The sequence below is a fragment of the Petromyzon marinus genome, chromosome 11, assembly GCF_048934315.1.
Source record: "Petromyzon marinus isolate PM22_M1 ecotype Great Lakes invasive population chromosome 11, UKy_Petmar_22M1.pri1.0, whole genome shotgun sequence".
NCBI lineage: Eukaryota > Metazoa > Chordata > Hyperoartia > Petromyzontiformes > Petromyzontidae > Petromyzon > Petromyzon marinus.
Window position 1 is genome coordinate 7,016,305 of NC_133677.1, and position 19,157 is coordinate 7,035,461.

At 44.3% G+C, this 19,157-nt stretch overlaps 1 protein-coding gene across 2 annotated transcripts in view; it reads left to right on the forward strand.

The window, feature by feature from the left end:
* The first annotated feature begins 503 nt into the window (after window positions 1-503).
* LOC116941281 (E3 ubiquitin-protein ligase NEURL1B) overlaps window positions 504-19,157 on the forward strand; it is an 87,641-nt gene continuing 68,987 nt past the window's right edge. The window contains exons 1-2 of one of the 2 annotated variants that reach the window (XM_032952166.2): window positions 504-834; window positions 1,674-1,850. In XM_032952166.2, the coding sequence (XP_032808057.1) occupies window positions 1,766-1,850 (85 nt within the window). In that variant the 5' untranslated portion in view covers window positions 504-834; window positions 1,674-1,765. Of the gene's footprint in view, window positions 1,851-19,157 lie in introns of both variants that reach the window. The other variant, XM_032952165.2, reaches the window with a different exon arrangement.

Genomic DNA, 19,157 nt, shown 5'->3' on the forward strand with positions numbered 1-19,157 from the left:
GGTCGTAAAGAGAACACGCTCAGACTTTCACACAGATGGAGTTAACCCATCGCTGCACGGCGATCTTTCGACTACATCGCTGCCGAAGTCGACAATGCGTGGCTTATACCATAACAGCCTCCTCCTCCCATCCCAAGGACTAACTAACTCTGCTCAACACCTGCTTAACCTTTGAGAGGTGACAAGATCGGACGCATTTAATATGAATAAAAAAAGCTCTTGGCTAAGCATGTTGAAACGGGAATGGCCAACATTACCGTTAAGCATTTAGCTATTCAGAAATACGCATCGCGCGAACGTAAGTGTGATAACCACAATACAAAAAAAAATCTATCCACATTCATAAGCGGGCGCATTAATTGACAGAATCCACGTCACACGGTATTGCGCAAAGAGGGAACACCTTTTTTTGTCTTGCCCAGACTCATCCGCCACCCCCCCCCCCCACCATCGTTCCTTCTCCTCCTCCCATCCCTTCAAAGCACCCAGCCCCCTACCAACAAGCACCACCAGCAGCAGCACCACCACCACCACCACCTCTACCCCCATCCCACTCAGCGCTCAACCCCTTCCCGCTGCCAGCGGCTCGACCAGGCAGCCCCCGACTCCACCACACCACACGACCGTCTTTGCCTTCCTTTCATTCCGTCTAGCGGACAATCCACTGCGCTTGAATGCACCGCGCTGCTTATCAGGCACACACATTGGTACACGTATACTAACACGCGCAAGCCTTGTATGTGCGGAGTAAGCACATGCTAAAATATACATTCAGTAAGTCTACAGGATTATAGGCTGCGTTGCAGCTGCGCGCGTAACACGCCTTCAGGCCAGGTCCGTACCTTTACAACATTAGGGCATTCATATTCCTTTTACCGGACAGTGAATGCATCAACACATATTAAAACAGGGCATACATAATACATACCACGCCTGCATATAATACGCCTTAGACCGTACATACACGCGCAAAGACAAAGACACGTGCACGCGCGCACGCACGCACGCGCACACAAACGCACGCGCGCCACACACGCACACGCACGCACGCGCGTGAAGTGACATCGACTCGCACCGGGAGCTCACACACACACACAGCCGCTGACATCATCTCGCAGGCGCGCACACATACAAATCCGGCATAATTTATGAAAAAAACCCCATCCATACATAACATACACACGTACATACAGAGGGGACACACACACACACACTCTCGCTCGCACACGGAAGAAGGAGAAGCAGAGAGGGAGAGCAGCAACGTGACGAATCCAGACTCCCGTGATCCTGTCGTGATTTTTGAGAAGTGAATGCTGCTGCTGTAGCTGCTTGTCGTGTGTGCTGTTGTGTTGCTGCCGCTACAGCTGCTGCTGTAGCTGATTGTGGTGTGTGCTGTTGTGTTGCTGCCGCTACAGCTGCTGCTGTAGCTGCTTGTGGTGTGTGTTGTTGTTGCTGCCGCTACAGCTGCTGCTGTAGCTGCTTGTGGTGTGTGCTATTGTGTTGCTGCCGCTACAGCTGCTGCTGTAGCTGCTGTGGCGTGAGCTGCTGCTGCTGCTGCTGTGTGTTGACATAGCCGCTGTCAATAGCTGTGTGTTGCTGCTGTGTGCTGATATAGCTGCTACTGCTGTGGTGTGTGTAAGCTACTGTCAGAGCTGCTGCTGTTCTTGCTACAGCTGCTGCTATAGCTGTTGTAGAATCGACAAAGGCTGGGTGGGCAAAGCGAGGACTCATCCTAAACAAGAAGACGCACCACAGCCCCATCATCATGGGGAATTACGGTACAGCCGGCTTTTGGATCAGAGGAGGCTACAGCGAGAGTGGACACGGGCACGCCAATTATACCACTTACGGTAAGGCGAGACATTGTGAGTTCAATGATAACGTGATGGTGATGATAATGTTCGGAAATTGTTTTTTTTTAATTGATAACGCATGTCCGTACTCGAGATACTAATAATTACAATGCACGGTTTATTAAAGCTCCCAACGCTCGTTGCAGTGCACGTGTGTATGTATCCCGGGTGGCATTGTACACACGCGTGAATCTCTATGTGCCGTATTCTGCCGTACTGTTTTAAATAACCATTGTATTATTACAATTTCTGTTTCTTTCGGTAAAGTCACGTAGAGATATATATTTTAAAAAAATGTTTTAATGACGGACGCTTGTGTTGCGACCGAAACGTGTTCTTTTTTTTTCTACCTACGTGACTTTACCGATAGAACCAGAGAGCATGGTTTCCTGCAGTCACGAAAGCTTCAAATCAACACTTATTTACCATTTGCTGGGCGTTTCACGCGGTTTACAAATGCAGACTTGTGTCAAAGAGGTCGCGTCAAAGCGTAGCGCGTCAAAGCCGAAAGCTGCACGCGTCCCCGAACGGACTGGTGTAAGATGAAGGATTATGCTAACGGTGAATAACCCCACAATGGGATCTCGTTGTGTTTTTTTTCTGTACGTATAACGTGGAGTTGAATTGCTGTGTGTGTGGTTGTGTGTGTTCATTTGTGTTACCTTTAACCGCCGACCTTAATGGTTGGGGTTGGAGGTGGTGGTCCATGGGTTGTTTGAGGGTTGTTGTTGTTGTTGTGTGTGCCGCTCGCTCATCCCTCTCTCTGCCTCTTTGCTTTGCCTGGCCAGACGTTCGAGATTAAGTCACGGTAAAATGCGAGGTACAAGGGAGAGGGGGAGATTCACGTTGTCGGCAATCGACGGTCGACGCAGTAGTTTTTGTGTTCGTGTAAAATATTTGCGGGTGTGTTTGTCGCGACAGTTTGGGGTGGAATGGGTGAATCTATTCCGACACGTGTCAGAGCGTTTCCTATTCATATGCCACGCCGTTTCCACCGCGGAAAGGAAGTAATAATACATGGTGGCAGTGATCAATGCATGAAGGACAAATGGGTTTTTACCCCGTCACTGCCACATTTCCATTCAGATCACTCGATTGCATATATACTGTCCATATGGTACCAGAGTTTCCGGAGTACGAGACGGACTTATCCCCGTGTATTTTAAAACAAAAGTAGTTTGTTTGCGTGTGTGTGATCAGATGTGTATAACATGACTGATCTGATAGCTTGGCACAATTATAAGGGTTGCATCTCACTGACCGGAGGCTCCGTCTTGTAATCGGGCAAGAGCGATGAACCTCATTGTTACAGTCGTACAAGGTAGTAGTCACGCGTTTGAAATAATGTACACTGCGCATGAACACAAGCTGTTAATCATCGAGGCTCGCTCGACTTGAATTTAGCAAAATCAAATGTATCCGTGAAGACCAAAGAAACTTCGATGAAACTGGCGCGAGTGAGTGAACTTGTCCGCGTGATTGCAAATGTATATTTAAATTTATGTAAGTTGATGACTAACGCCGGAGCGTGTGCTTCATCATGCATGGCATGCGGCAGGAATGTCACATTTGAAGAAGAAAAAACGACTACTCGTCACTATAACAGGAAGGTGGGGTAGTGATCGGTAAAATGCAAAGCTGTTCGTACTGTATGAGAACTCGACAGTGTTTAATAAACGCTTGCGCCAGCATTCCCGGGCACATTAATCAAATATAATGCTTCACACCCGGCGTATGTAATAGGGTGTGAGGAGCGGTGGTGCAGTGGCTAGCACACAGCTCTGTGAATCCAAGTTCGATGATCATAAACACCTAATGTCAGCCTGGATTCGCCCCCCCCACACTCCACTACATCATCAACACGCAATAATAATCCTGGTGAGATATGGGCAAAACCCACCGATAATCGACACCCTAGCAGTGCCGGATTATCCCAGTAGCACAAGTAGCTTCATTGGCTACAGGCCCCGCACTTTCAAAGGCCCCGCGCTAAATGCTTTCAAGCTATCAATTCCGATTCAGTGATTCTGCACTTGCTCTATTACTATAGTACTATACTATCTTCAACTTTTATGAACGACTGGGTGTTTAAGGTTAGCGATTTGTCGTATTATCTGGCAAATGAAAAAAATACAATTACTATGCAAGTTAAACATTGATGTGTTTTAATATATACGTTTTAAAAAAAATATATAGGGCCCCTTTATAGCATATGCTACAGGCCCCGCGCTAGCTTAATCCGGCACTTCACCCTATGGGAAAGACCTTTAAAATCATCATTAACTAATGGCTGCCCGTAAATGAAAAAAAGTGGCAACCTGTTCAAACGTCTAAAGAAAATTACTAATTTATAGGGAGTGGGAGTCCTAGTATTTGTGTAAGTCAAGCGAAGAGTGTTTTGGATCCAATCGTTTTTCAGATAGAGCTTCCTGAGATAAACAACACTAATTTTAATGCTGCCTTAGCAACTGTGCTGTCTCCTTTGCCACCCTTTATACACGCAAACTGCCATCACCGAATCGCATTACAGTACTATCTTTGGGCACGTCATAACAAGTGGTTATCCCTACACATTTGACATTGTGACTGCGCGCGCCTTCGCAAGAGCCCGTCGTGCTGTGTTAAATTTTGTCGCTTGTTTTGCCCACCAAAAATTAACGAGCATAGTCGCCAGCGAGGAGCGTCGCGCGTTTAGCCGTCCGGCGGTTCATGAAGGAGGAGGACGTGGAACGTCGTCGTCGTCGTCGTCTTGACGTGCGCGTGCGGTGGAGTTTGACGGCGCCGCTCGTGGCACGAGGGTCACCGTAACCTTGCTCGGCGTTGCTCCGCTCTGCCGGCAAATGCATGCGCACGGATGCTACGCAAGGTGACTTCAAATACGGCTGGCTTTATTTTCAGGCGACATCTCGAGGGCGTGGAGGGGTGGGTGGGTGGGGTGGGGGGGGATAGGCTATTATTACGTCTCTCTGTTTTAAGAAGAAGGTGGGGGGGACCTCCCAAGGCCCCTCGATAGAAATAGAGCGATAATCCTTAAGCTGGTGTGTTGGTCGAAGCATGTGTCTCCCTAGCCAGGGTTATTTGCTGCGGTGGTATCGTCGGGCGTTCCGTTTGACGAGAGCCCAAATATGCCACTGATGTGAGGACGTTCTGTCACCGTATGCTCTTAATTTAATGTCCTCACTAATGCTACGTGAAACAGTTTCTTTGCGTTGACTACTCGATCGGTTACAGATGAGCATAAATATAGGGATAATGCTGTATTTGGGTGGCAGTGACGGTGCGGTTGTCAGTGTACTGCAATATGAACCCTGCGATCTAAATTCAATTCCCGTCCATGGGAAACATCAGTGGATAGTAATCTCTGAACTGGTCCTGGGCTTCTCTGCCTTTACCAATCCACACAGACCAGCGAAGTGAAGTTATGGTCAATCAATCGACTTGACTTGGAAGGGGCCTTGATCCAGTAGTGGATTTACCAAGGGCTGCACGTACAATGTCAAATCACATTTATATGTTTATGAGTACACATTTTTTGTAATATATAAACAAACCATATGAATATGTTCTTGGTTCATATTCTTGGTTCTTTCGGTAAAGTCACGTTGAAGGGAAACAATAAAATAATAAAATATATATAATATATGTGAAACATATATTTTATTATTTTATTGTTTCCCTTCAACGTGACTTTACCAAAAGAACCAAGAATATGAATCACTGCAGTCACGAAAGCTTTAAATCAAAATTTTAATCAAAATGTTTTTGGTTCTTTCGGTAATGTCACGTAGAAGGGAAATAATAAAATAATAAAAATAAAAACAATAAAATTCTCATCATCAGGTGTGAAAAACCTGATGATTGCTTGTGTTGCAATCGAAACTTCGTGAGAATTGAATTGTTTATTTTTATTATTTTATTATTTCCCTTCTACGTGACTTTACCGTAAGAACCAAGAATATGAATCCCTGCAGTCACGAAAGCTTTAAATCGAAACATATGAACATGGTAAACAATATATTTCTGTAGACATGTCTCGTTTTGTATTGGGTTTTGGGAAAATATTTAAGTAAATGTCATGGTATTTATGCAAGAGTTATCTCGTGGTTAGAGCACTGTACCAGTAACCTTTGACCTTTGCTTCCCAGCCATGGCTAACATCACTGGCAAGTGATATCTGAACTGAGGAGTGTGGTGCAGTATGTTCAAACAAGTATGGTCTAATGGCCACTATTGAGGCCTGAAATGATTTTGTACGGCAGGTAATGTTTTGCATTCTTCACTGCAAATGTGGCAAAAATTGCATTGGCAGCATATGATATTTCAATGAATGCTGCTTTTTTTAAGAACAATGCTGAGAATTATCCACACCTTAAGTGTGACATCTAAAAACCTCCCAGATATTACTTGGCATCTCATAATGTCGATTTACAGGCCAGCGTAGTTTCCCCATCACTGTAAGAAATATTGAATCGTCTGCTACCGGTGCTAAAAAAAAACGCTTTTTATTTCTGGTAAATAATCTGCGTGGATAGACAAGCACAATAACAACTGTAGGGAGTGGAGTAGTGGCACAATGGACTTGGGTTTACTCACGACTGAGTTGTTTTTGAACCAGTCCCTTACACCCCCTTTACCAACCCACACTGACCGGTATGGTGAAGTATGGTAAAATAACACTCATGGCCAAATTGGTGTAGAGTTGGCCTTCATCCAGCAGTGGATTGATAAAGGCCTCATAAAAAAAGAAGGCTACGTGATGTTTTTTTGTGGGTGAATCTTCTGACAAAACGGTACAAATTACCGTGTTATGTAGAGGACAACAACGTGGACTGTCCGGGGGCCTTGTAATGCAACAGTTATACTCGTATGCACATGCGGTGGCGACAGCTCTGGGAGGCCTTCATCCAGCAGTGGATTGATCACGGATGATAATGTTGATTAAATGAGTTGCTATCATCATGCCATTTAAAAATATATGTTTATACTTAGAAGATTTTTTTTCCATTCCAACACAAGCTAATGTGGTTCAGGATCGTTAGAGGGCAGTGCCAACAAAAATACCTATGGTACTGTACAGTACTTCTGTGCTCCCTACGTCCCTTCTCTGTGCTGTCTGCCTTTACCAACACGCACTGACCCAGCGTGCTGAAGTATGTTTAAATAACCCTCGCAGCCCACGTGGAATGCTGTGGCCCTCATCCAGCAGTAGAATGACAAGGCTCTACACGTACAATATATATTTTCCATAATAGTTTTTTTTGGGTTAGATTGCATAAATATTTAAATGTGTCGTTAAAACCCGCCACCACCCGACACAGCCAACTAGTAAGGGTTGTCACGTAAACAGAACGTGGCCAATTCATCACTAGTACAGCACACCGGTGTGTTGGAGAGCCAAGCCACAACATTTACAATCTGAGTACAATATATATTTTTTTCTTCAAGCACATTGCTGATTATAATAGCACCCACACACTGCTATGCAATCTTTCAGTCACATTGCACAGCCAAGGGCTGTGTTTTTAATTTAGAAAATTGTATCCTCACAATTAATCGTGTACACTACAATAAAGTGATAAACTTTCCAAAGCATTGATGCACTATTCGGGCAGATTGAATGGGATCCTCATGCAAGGCAGTGGGTTGCCGCTTGTGCATGCTAAGTGTTTCCAGTGTGTGTGGGTAGGGACAAAAGGCTCCATCATCATCACTCAAGCCAGAAAAAAAACAAATGCATTGTAATTTGATATTGTCCACCACTGCCAAACATCCAGCTCTCAGACGTGATCGCACCTCAGCGTCGATGACTGCAATATTGAACAAGTGCCTTCACCTGGCATAAAAGGCCCAATTAATCCTATTGCATTATTTAACCTTCGCCAGAATACGGAAATTCATCGCAGTCCGAATGCAGCGATGTTGGCCAAAACATCCATAATAGAGTGGATTGTTGACGCCAAGCATACATTTAACAAAGACAAAGATTTCCCCCGTATAGCCTTGACAGACTGTAGGGGCAAGTGCTGTTAGCGAGCCCCTATGAAGGCCAGCACGGCACACAAGGGGGTGGGTGGCCGTCACCACGCCTGGCCGTCTTTGTCTCCTGAGTGGCGAAGTTTTTACACATCGCACCAGGTGCTCGTGTGAGGCTGAGCCGACGTAGGGGAGGCCCAAGACCGGTTAAGCTAATCGTCACTGGTGTTGGCCGTGAGCGGGAATCGAACTCAGGTTGCTGGGTTCGTAGCGCAGCGTGGCGCTAACCGCCACACTACCGCTCCCCATATACATTTTACGGCAATGTATTCAGATGCGTCTACACTGCCATGGTGTACTGGTTACCACGCTGGACTTTAAATCCAGAGGTGGTCGGTCTGGTTTGATCTCAAAACAATGCCCAAGTTTCTTAAATCCCCCACCCGCCTCCAAAACAGGTTACCACCAGAGTTAGTCGATCGACTAACTCTGTCACGTGTGGTAGGGGTAAAGTCTGGGTACTGCCACCTTTTACAAGTTGCCTGGCCAGTGTAGAAGAGTAGGCCAAACATTCCCTCTACAGCTTGCCCTAGTGGAGTGGTGTAAGACAGAAATTGCAGGCTGCACCTTTAAGTTTACTGTGGGTAGTCCTCGCCTGGAGGCTGCTTTTGAGTGATTTAATCACGATGTAAAATGTCGATGTGTCCTAGCATGTAACTACAAACGTGAATTCAAACAAAATAACTTTAGTCGAAAATATTAAATAATCCATTTCTATGTGGGAAACGTGATTCAAATCACCAAGAAAGCTAATAATGGGGCATTGTTCCACAATTATGATGTAACGTGACATTTTTTACCTCAACGGATTGATATAGCAACCTAAATATTATAATAACATCTGTTTGGCGGTTTTGAATTTCTGCTCCCTCAATGGAAAATATTATTTAACATAAATGTTCAACTATGCAACAATATACGTGGGACACGTGTAAGAGGCTGTGAGTTTTATCTGTGCTAAATGTACAGCCCTTTCGCCAATCAACTGCTGGTTAAGGGCCTTCCACAATGCCTTCTTAAGTCTTGGGGGTTATTTGACAATAATTCACCACCCTGGTCAGTGTGGGTTGGTAAAGGCAGAAAGCATAGACGCGGGAGCATAGAAGTACAGTACACCAATGCTCTCTGTTACCCACCACGAAATCCCACAGCCTATAACACCTGTTGCTACGCATGGTGGTTGCACATTCGAGCAATATCCGGGTTCAGCTAGGCTTCGCTTTCAAGATGTGATGGGACCGGGCACATTTCTGGCGATTTGGTGAGAGAGTGCTTTCATATCTTAAATAAAACTCAAAAATTAATACTCTGTAATATGGTGCATATTACATCGAATACGTAGAATAGCAGCAGCAGTAAGAAGAAGAAAACCCACAGTCGTTTTTAATACGCAGTGAAAAAGTAGTGACCGATGTTTTATAGCTAGCTACGCGGTGGGTGGTTCTTTTTTTTAATACGCAGTGCCTCCATATAATTGCCGTATCGAGCTATATTTGAAGGGTTAGACATAGCACACTGATTGCGTCCACACTTAAGTTATGCCAACTGCTGATAACCGCTGCGGTAAGGGGAGACGGCGGTGGATGGAGAGCCGTGGAGTCCACAGTGGTGTTCTTGAGAATCTTATTAAAGCCAATCACTGACACGCGTTTTAATAAATTGCTTGGCCCACAGTCCAACTGGGAGTGAACGCGGACATGTAATCAACTTCTGCCAATCACAATCATTTGGATACTTTCTTTCAAGGTCATAATCCGTATGGTATTGGCACAGCAATCAATTAATTTATTATTATTGTGGTTATTAACAAGAACCCATTGTGTACGCACCGAGATTATTATTATGGTGGGGGGGGGGTCTCGCCTTATTAATGATATACGTGTATGGCTGTTCCTACCTGGCATGCTTTCGATTTTACTGGCCGAAAATGATTACTCTCCGTCAATTATCGTGTAAAAATTATACCCACCTCGACGTCTCATTTGGCTTCATTGTTTTGTGTATTTCTTATTCATTTTCGGAACCAACGAAGCACGTTACATTATGTAGGACCACGAGGGGTGGCATGGGGAGGCCTTCATCCAGCAGTGGATAGAGAATGTTTACGAGGATATTGATAGTCCTCAAACCCCTCTCTTTTTGTGGTTCCTGAAGATTTCACATTATACATCTTAGTGTGATATAACAATTTATAATAGATCTAGAGAGATTACTTTTGTAGTAGATGTGAAACTTTACATTACCTTGGTGAGAACCCCGCAGAGACTTCAGGTCTCTGTTGCAAGGGCGACCCGGGCCGAAAAGTGACGGCCAGTACAATGCGACCCGTTGTGTGAAGATCGGTCTAAGCATCCTAAGTCCAAACATAAAGATCGTAAAAGAGGAAGGCGATGGAAACCAGAGGACGCGAAGGAAAATGTCAAGTTAGTTCATGCTTGGTCTTGACTTGGGCAATGTGTTAGTGTGACAATTTGTTTTGGGCAGTATCCAATCCACTCATTCATAACCGCTGTGTAAATAGAGTAACATACTTATTGGCTTTTGTCTCTAAAACTCCCTTTTAAATGCACCTGTTGTTATTACATCAGTCCTTGTTTAATGACCGTGGGTTTTTGTTCATGGCTCTTTTGAAATACTTCTACCAGCGGTGCAAGGATGATCAGTTTGGTTTTTAATTCGTGATGAAAGAAAACGCGAGCATGCGCGGATCACGACTAAAGGACGTTCACTTAACGTTACAGGTGGCTCATATGATAAAATAATGAGTGCGCCTTATCCGGTAATATACAAGGTAATCTGCTGATGGACTTGTTTTGCTTTTTTAAAAGCATACTCTTGCGGGGAGAATGGTGATGCAGTGATTTGCAGCACTTCAGCCACCCGAGTTTGATTCCTAACCGCAGCTAATGTCAGTTGCGAGTGAAATCTGAACTGGTCCTGACTGCCCCCACCCTCCAGTCACCTCCACCAAGCTGGACTGGCCATTATGGTGAAGTAAGGTCAAACAACCTCCATTACTGACACGGCGTGGGGGAGTCCTTCATCCAGCAGTGGTTAGGCAAAGGGCTGTAGATTATCATCAATAGTCATTTTCATTCACAATCAGAAGCGCACGGCGTATGCCACCAATGTGAGAATCGCCATTGGAATAAATAATGTCTGACTTTGTAAGAGATGGCTCATCCACTTATGCTCTTTGTACTGACTAGATGCATAACATTGCAACAATTATATTCAACTCCATTGTGAATCAACTGCTCATGAAGGCCTGCCGACATGGCATCATTCGTGGCGCTCAATTCACCACAATGGGTCAGTGCAGGTTGGTAAAGGTGGATGCCCGGCACCGGTTCAGATATCACTCGCCACAGATGTTAGTCGTGACCCGGAATTGAACTGAGATCACCAAGTTCACAGCATCGTGCGCTGTCCATCTCAGTTTTAAGCTTGAACAGGCCAGAGCTAGCAGCGGCACGGCAAACTTTTAATCAGAATATCGTTGTTTGCTTGGAGCAGTTTGCAATTTAAATGCTTTATTCGACGTGCAATATGCAAGGGTCGGTATTGCTGGCTGAATTCCCGGCTGTCGTGCTCTTCAAGCACGAAGGACTTCGCATGGCTCCCCTTTTGTTTTTCGCATGCTGCTGTTTATGTGCATGCGTGTACGAATGTGATAGCATGGCATTTTGAAAATCTTGATTGATAGCAGTTATTTCCAACTAGGAACTAGCTTTTTCCCTGCCAAAAAAAAAGGAAATCCAATGTGTTCTGATCTGACACGGTGCTTTGGCAGTCTTCTCTTACACGTGTCTAAGCCAGGCTGGCTGCTGACTGCTGAGCATGCTTAGGAGCCACCTGTCCATGACTATGAGGTGCATAATTGTCCCATGTTTCCATACGCTTATGGATTTGTTGTTATCATCCCGCAGTCGATAGTGATGGACATTTTGCTCGTTTATCTTTGAAAATTTTACCCAGGATAATTGGGGCAGGAAAAAATGAAAATGAATCATGCTCCGGTTACCCTTTTGAAATCGCAATGAAGATAGAATAGAATCAATGGTGTTATAAATGAGGTCTGCATCCATTTCATAGTGGGGTGAATGCCACATGCATATATCACTGCTCTGCTGATTAAAAAAAACACCCCATTGTTTATTTGAAGTATGGTTGAAGGATGAATTTGAATGATGTCGTTGCTGGCAGGAAAGGCATGTAATGGTAGAGAGGGCAAAACAACTTATGAAAAACATATTGGAACAGCGAACATGTGAGAAGCATTTAGAAATATGAAAAGCTTGCTTTGCATTATGGCCATACGAGTTAAAAGCCAATCAGTCCAAAAATAAAAATGTGAAACATTAATTTTTGTTAGCTGAACAGACAATAACAGCTCAGCTGTCCATGATATGAAAGACCAGTCAAACGGTTTGAATAAATCATTCTAAAAAGTAAACACGCTCAATACTTAAGATGAATAGATTGTTTTCTGTCACTGCACTTGTTCCCATTATATGATTAGTGACTCAAGATGGGATGCCAAGATAAGTTAAATATTATTTTGTCTGGTGCCTTGTCTGATGTCGCTTTCTATAAAAAACACATTTTAACTGCACCCCTTGTGTATGCTGCATATAATCAACAGCAGGAGGCGGTCACTTTTTCTTGGAATATGCATTTGCAATGCGATTTGTTCCAAAGACAGCAGCATCTGGCTATAGCCTCGGTACTGTTTTATTTCATTAATGTGCCAGTAGTAGAAAGCAGATGTGGGAAATCTCAACCAAAGTCCAATAACTGGATGGCATCAGTTGAAGTCCTCGTGCCAACATTGTGCCAAATCCTCTCTGCAAGCATTGGCACAAATGTTTTTTTTTAAAGCACATTTTCATTGTGAGTGGTCCAACTTGTTAAACTGTACTTAGAGCCAGATTTCATATATTTTGCTCATCGCGCTTGATTATACGAGCGGTCTTTATCTGATTAAAAGCGCAGGCATCATGTGAAGATTTATTCTGCACGTACTCTGTGTACAATTGTGCTGCAGACTCAGGCCTAAATGTGGATCCATTGTACGTACTGATTATGTTAACGACCTTCAAGCTACAAAATGTGCTGTATCACCCCAGTAATGGAATTTAATAATTCAAGACCATTTTACCGTGGTTGTTGGCCAAACACAACATGTAGTTTACATGTGTAAAAAAAAATGGAAACACTCCAATCAAAGCTCTAAATCATGAAAAAAACATTTTTTTCTGTTAACAATCCTGTATTAATCCATGTTCCAAGTGGAAAAAAAAGATATTCACGTCTCAATCAGAAAATAGTAACGAGTTATTGAATGCTATATTTATATATATGCATAAAGAAAACTTGTTTAAGGGTTTTACATTATTTTTACTGAGCAGTATTGGATAACTTTCAATTTATCACAAATTTATAATGCGGTAGCAAAATGTAAACTAAAATTAAAAATAAATGTATTTAAAAATAATACATTATGGAATAAAAAAAAGTTATTTCAATAAATATTTATAAAATGTTTATGTTTGTGTTTAAATATCACGGTGATTTTATATGGACCAAATGATGAATTTACACGTCAGTAGCGCAAAATGAATATCTGTCCCATCCTTTGTATCATAGGGATCTTTTATTAACACAGTCATTCCATTTGGTTGTTGACCAGAATGTATTTTCATAGGCTTACTGTAATACGCTAATGTGTGTGCATTTCACCATTGTCAACTCACAATCAAATACCATTTTACAGATGATATATAATATATTAGTTATACTTTATGCTGTCAATATCATCATCAGCTATTGTCTATGCACTGCTGGACGCAGCCCTCCATATGCAATCGCCAATGTCATATTTTATTCCAGGAAATTAATCTTTTTTGCACAAAATCATGAATAAAAAAGAACAATGTTCAGCCTTTGCTGAAGTGGTGGTTCAGATATAACTCGCCAATTATGCTATCCATGGACAGAAATTAAACTTAAGACTGCCAGAGTTCACAGTCCAGTGTGCGTATAAATACACAGTGGTTGTATGTGTAGAGCTGCTTTATACACCTACTGCTGCATGGTGCCGGTTGTTGGGCTTATTTGACCACCACATATTGATCACGAAGCTTTAATTGCTGGACGTCACACTTTAACTCGGCGTGCATTGCATGCTTGGGAAATGTTGGACCACATCCAGGGCAATTCAAGTCACAGCGAATACAGCTCTCTTTTGATATGTATATATAACCACAAGGATATACTGTGGTCACCTCTGGAAAAGTCACCTGGAAACTGAGTAAAATTGGGCCTGGTTACTGCTTGCATGGGTGAACGCCACGCACTTGCAGGTTGTCGTAGGCAGCCGCTGGGCTGTGTTATGTTGTAGATATATCAGTGTGCCAAGATCCGTCGTTGTAATATGGTTCTATAATTTTACCACGTCTGTGTTCCCTGCCTTCACCAACCCGCTCCGAAGAGCATAGTTTGAAGTATGGTCAAATAGCCCCTTATGATCCACATGCGGTGGGAGAGTCCCTCGTCCATTAGTTGATTGACAACGGGGCTGTGCATGTGCACATACAGCCAGAGAATCTCATCGACTCTTAGATGCAGCCCGGTTGAGTATTTGGTTGGACAGTGACCAAGGCAAAGCAATGTTGCCGCACGACAACGACCGCCTTTGACCACTTAGTGGTGGTGATGTTGCCGCGGCATTTGTGCCAGGTTAGGTGCACCTTGAGGCCACGTCAAGTGCCGAAAGCTTGCTGGCAGGAGGGCACACAACTGACCCAGGTGCCATGGGTTCAGGGGTTATTTAATAATAATAAATTTTATTTGTGAGCGCTTTTCTGAATACTCAAAGACACTTTACATAAAATCATAAAAGCAGCAAAAACAACATCAAATGGTAAAAACACTAAAAACACATCAAACTTAGCTAAACATTAAAAGCAATTTTAAAAAGGTGAGTTTTAGTCAATGATTTAATCATACTTGGCGAAAATGCTGCACACACATGCACACACACACGCAGTGCCTGGGCCCATGGTGCTGGAGGAGGTGCTTGTCGTTTGAAAGGGCTGTTGGATCGAGGACCGATCTGTTCTGCAGACATTAAAGGTCCCGTGGTTGTCTTCAATAAAAGCAGCTGCATTGACCGCAGCGCCCCAACTGAAATCCCAATACAGGTCAATAACTTCCCTGTCCTGGTCAAATTTCGCCCGAGCAGACTAATTCACAAAATAAACGATTCCCCTGTTGAGGCTAGATATCTCAGTAAATAAGATGTATGCACCTCAGTGGAAAGGTATAGTTTACAAAAGAGTATATAAAGGGAATATGCATGCATTGACAAAAAGAGGCGTATATGCACAAGTGCATTTTACAGCTCGTTTGACCATCTAGTTCGAGGGGGTTATTTATTTATTTAATCGAATTTCACCACTGGTCAGTGTGGGTTGATGGAGGCGGAAAACGTGGATGTGGGAGCGTACAAGTACAGCACAACAATGGCTATTGGTGTACTGCCGTTTGCTGTCCACAGCGTAGCTCTGAAGCAGCCTATAGCACCTGCTATGCAAGGCGGTCGCCCTTACAAGCACTATCCAGGATAAAGCCTGCTTAGCTTCACAATATCTGACGAGATCGGACACGTGGTGGGTGATTTTCCCATCGGTATATTTGCTGTATAAGGAGGAGAAGTCAAATATGTGTGAACAACAAAATGTGAATAAATGTGTGGCACCAGAATCAATGTAATCATAGACACACTCCTTCTGAGGATAACCACATTATGTGCTTCTGTAGCCTATGCGGGCCATGGATCACCACAGAAGCCTCCGAGGCAATAAATGCGAGCCTAACTAGGATCATCCTGTCATGATGAGCACATCTTGGCCAGAAAAAGGATAGAAATCGTCATTAACGAGGGAGTACTCCTTTGAAAACTGTGACCTCTGTCATATATGATGCTAGTGACAAATGTGTGGATTTTGTTTTATTCTTTTATATATCTCATATCTGTTCTTGAGATAATACCATAAAGAGCTCGCCATGTTTATATGTAACATTTTTTTTAAAGTATATCCCGTTGCTTTTTGTTGTTGTAGAAAGAGTCTAAATTGGATTTGGTTGGATTTTTCAAGGTGCTGATTACACTATCCAGATGCATAAAGGCACCGGGTATAACATTTCCCCACAGACCTCCACAGAGCAATGTGTAAATTAAACTGGGGGACGTTCTCTGCACGACCCTTTGGGATTTATTAAACTAGGACAGGCCACAAATATCAATGAGACTTCAGCACCAAGCATGCACACACTGAACGGTCCATGCCTTCGTGATATCTTGTAGTCATCGCTCTATTTCCTTTGCGTGAAACCTATGGCTCTGTAATCCAAACACCTCAGGGAATCTGTAAAACATGGGACTTGGGGATGGATGCGGCCAATAATGGCAAGTCGTAGTTTGGTGTAATACTGTACTTTTTAAAATGTAATATCATACATCATGAAAAATCCCGTGGTATGCTTAATAGCTCAATTTGTTCATTAGAAAATTTAAATTAAATAAATCATGGCATTACCGTAATCATAATTGTCATGATCGTCATCATCATCTTTACATTTGAAGCTAGAGCATAGATCATCAGTCGTGATCTATCCACGACTGAATGAAGGCTTCCCCAAGCCATCACTATCTCTCACAGTCTTACGATGCCACAATCCAGCGAGCTCCTTGCATACGAGCTGGTTCCATCGCTCCGCCTCTACGGTGGACGAATACTTGGGGGATTTTCCTCCTTTGGCTGCCACTCTGACGTGAGTTTCAACCGCAAGTCATCATCCGTTCTATCGACGAATTCCCTGCCCAATCTCACTTAAATGTTTTTTTTTAACAGTCAGTACGATATCCCAAGCTTTAAATACGTTTTATAATCTACGCGCTAAGGAAGTATTGTTGCGTATACTGTAAGTGCATGTTTAAAACAAAAATCATTTAAAAAAAATATACAAATAAGCCGCATAAACAAATTCTGCCGCTACAGTTTTATAGCTCCGGGAACAACAGTACTTTATTTATCACTCCTCCCCAGCTCCATTAACTCGCACGAATGGCGAACTTGCAGTCGGAGGTGCTTGCACTGTGAGGAACACGGCGGAAAGAAAAAATAGTGAGTCGAAAAGAGGGGCACGTTGCCCCTCGTGCTCCCGGGACCGTGAACTTTTAAGTCACGCTCCAATTTGTAGATGTTAATCCTCATGGAAGCAAGCGGCGAATGGCAGGAACAACGTTTCTTTTTTTTTTAAAGAAAATGTCTCGTTAGGGCAAGTAAAGCCTTTTCGCCTTATTATTTTTTTGTCAGCCACATGGAGGGGGAGTGGGACGACTGTGGGCCAGTTCGTCCCTCGTCGCAGTACAAACAGTGTGCGTTTGGGGAAAGCCATTTGGGAAAGCCAGTTGGTTACAATCACATTGGCCATCTCTCTCGCTAACGAACGTACAGTGCCCGTTTTTTGGCTTGCTTGGGAGAAAGAGAGAAGGTGGTGGTGGGGGGAAGGCCCAAATCGTGTCACCTTCTCTGGCTTTTGTCCAATTAAAACAGCAAAAGAAAAATCGAGTGTCCAGTGCATATGTCAAGGGGCTTGGATATTGCCGATATATTTAACAAGGCTTCAGTAAGAGCCGTGCAAGCCGTGCACAGTGAAGGGGGAGCGGGGAACCCCATTCCCATTATGTAACCGTGAGCTGTGTTTATTTTTTGTGTTTTCTTTGTTTTGGTTTGAGTATTTTATTTAATTCAGGAGATCCTCGTTTGCCGTTGTTGCCATCGCGCAGCGGGTTATTCTACCGCGCAGCCCCTCTGCGCCTGTAAATGTCAGCTTTTTCATTTCCCCCGTGACGATCTTAGCATCTCGAAGCCAGACGCATCTCCCTACGGATAATATTACGCAATCTCTCTCCAGGAGCCCGATGAACGAGCCCCCTTTTACCGGCGTTTTGCGTTGCGCCGCGCATGCAGTCGCAAGCAGGGACACGCGTGCAGGACCCTCCTGCTGTTTTCGCATCAAATTCCACCGTTCTTTGGTTTGTTGCCGTTCCACATTCTTGTTTGCTGGTTAGATATCACTCCGTTGAGGTCATGCGAAGTAGAATGACGTTTTGGAGATTTAAAAGAAAAAAAAATGTGTAACTGAATTCTTGGTCACCGTTTCTTTAATTCGTGCCATTGTGTGCACGTATTCAATATAGAAACTAGCAAGACAGACCGCATGTCCTTTGGATGTGACCGTCCGTGAAGGGTTAGGGGAGGGCAGCACCGGTCTTAATATCGCATGCCACTGACGTTAGCCGTCGACGGGAAGATAACTCGGGTGGCCAGGTTCACAGCACAGCGCAATAACTGCCGAACCACTGTTCCCAAGTATTTATCGCATGTTCTGGTGTCCTTTATTAAAGCAGGTGACGGGCATGCCGAGCTACAACACCTCTTCTGCTGTAGACAAGTGTGTGCCTTAAAACAAAACAGCAAGGACTTCTTTCGCTGCAGGATATCATTTTTATATTTAGGTAATTTTTTTAGGGGGGAGGGGGGGCTATCACGTTAACACGGGGGGGGGGGTGCTATAATGCTGACACAAAGGGGGGCGGGCTCTAACGCTGACACAATGGGGGGGGGTGATATCACGTTGACACGGGGGGGGTTATAACGCTGACACAACGGGGGGGGGGGGTGATATCACGTTGACACGGGGGGGGGCTATAACGCTGACACAATGGGGAGGGGGCTCTAACGCTGACACAATGGGGGGGGGGGGGTGATATCACGTTGACACGGGGGGGCTATAACGCTGACACAATGGGGGGGGGCTATAACGCTGACACAATGGGGGGGGCTCTAACGCTGACACAATGGGGGGGGCTATAGCGCTGACACAATGGGGGGGGGCTCTAACGCTGACACAATGGGGGGGCTATAACGCCGACACAATGGGGGGGGGGGTGATATCACGTTGACACGGGGGGGGGGCTATAACGCTGACAATGGGGGGGGTGATATCACGTTGACACGGGGGGGGCTATAACGCTGACACAATGGGGGGGGGCTATAACGCTGACACAATGGGGGGGGGCTCTAACGCTGACACAATGGGGGGGGGCTATAACGCTGACACAATGGGGGGGGCTATAACGCTGACACAGTGGGGGGCTATAACGCTGACACAGTGAGGGGTGGGCTATAACGCTGACAC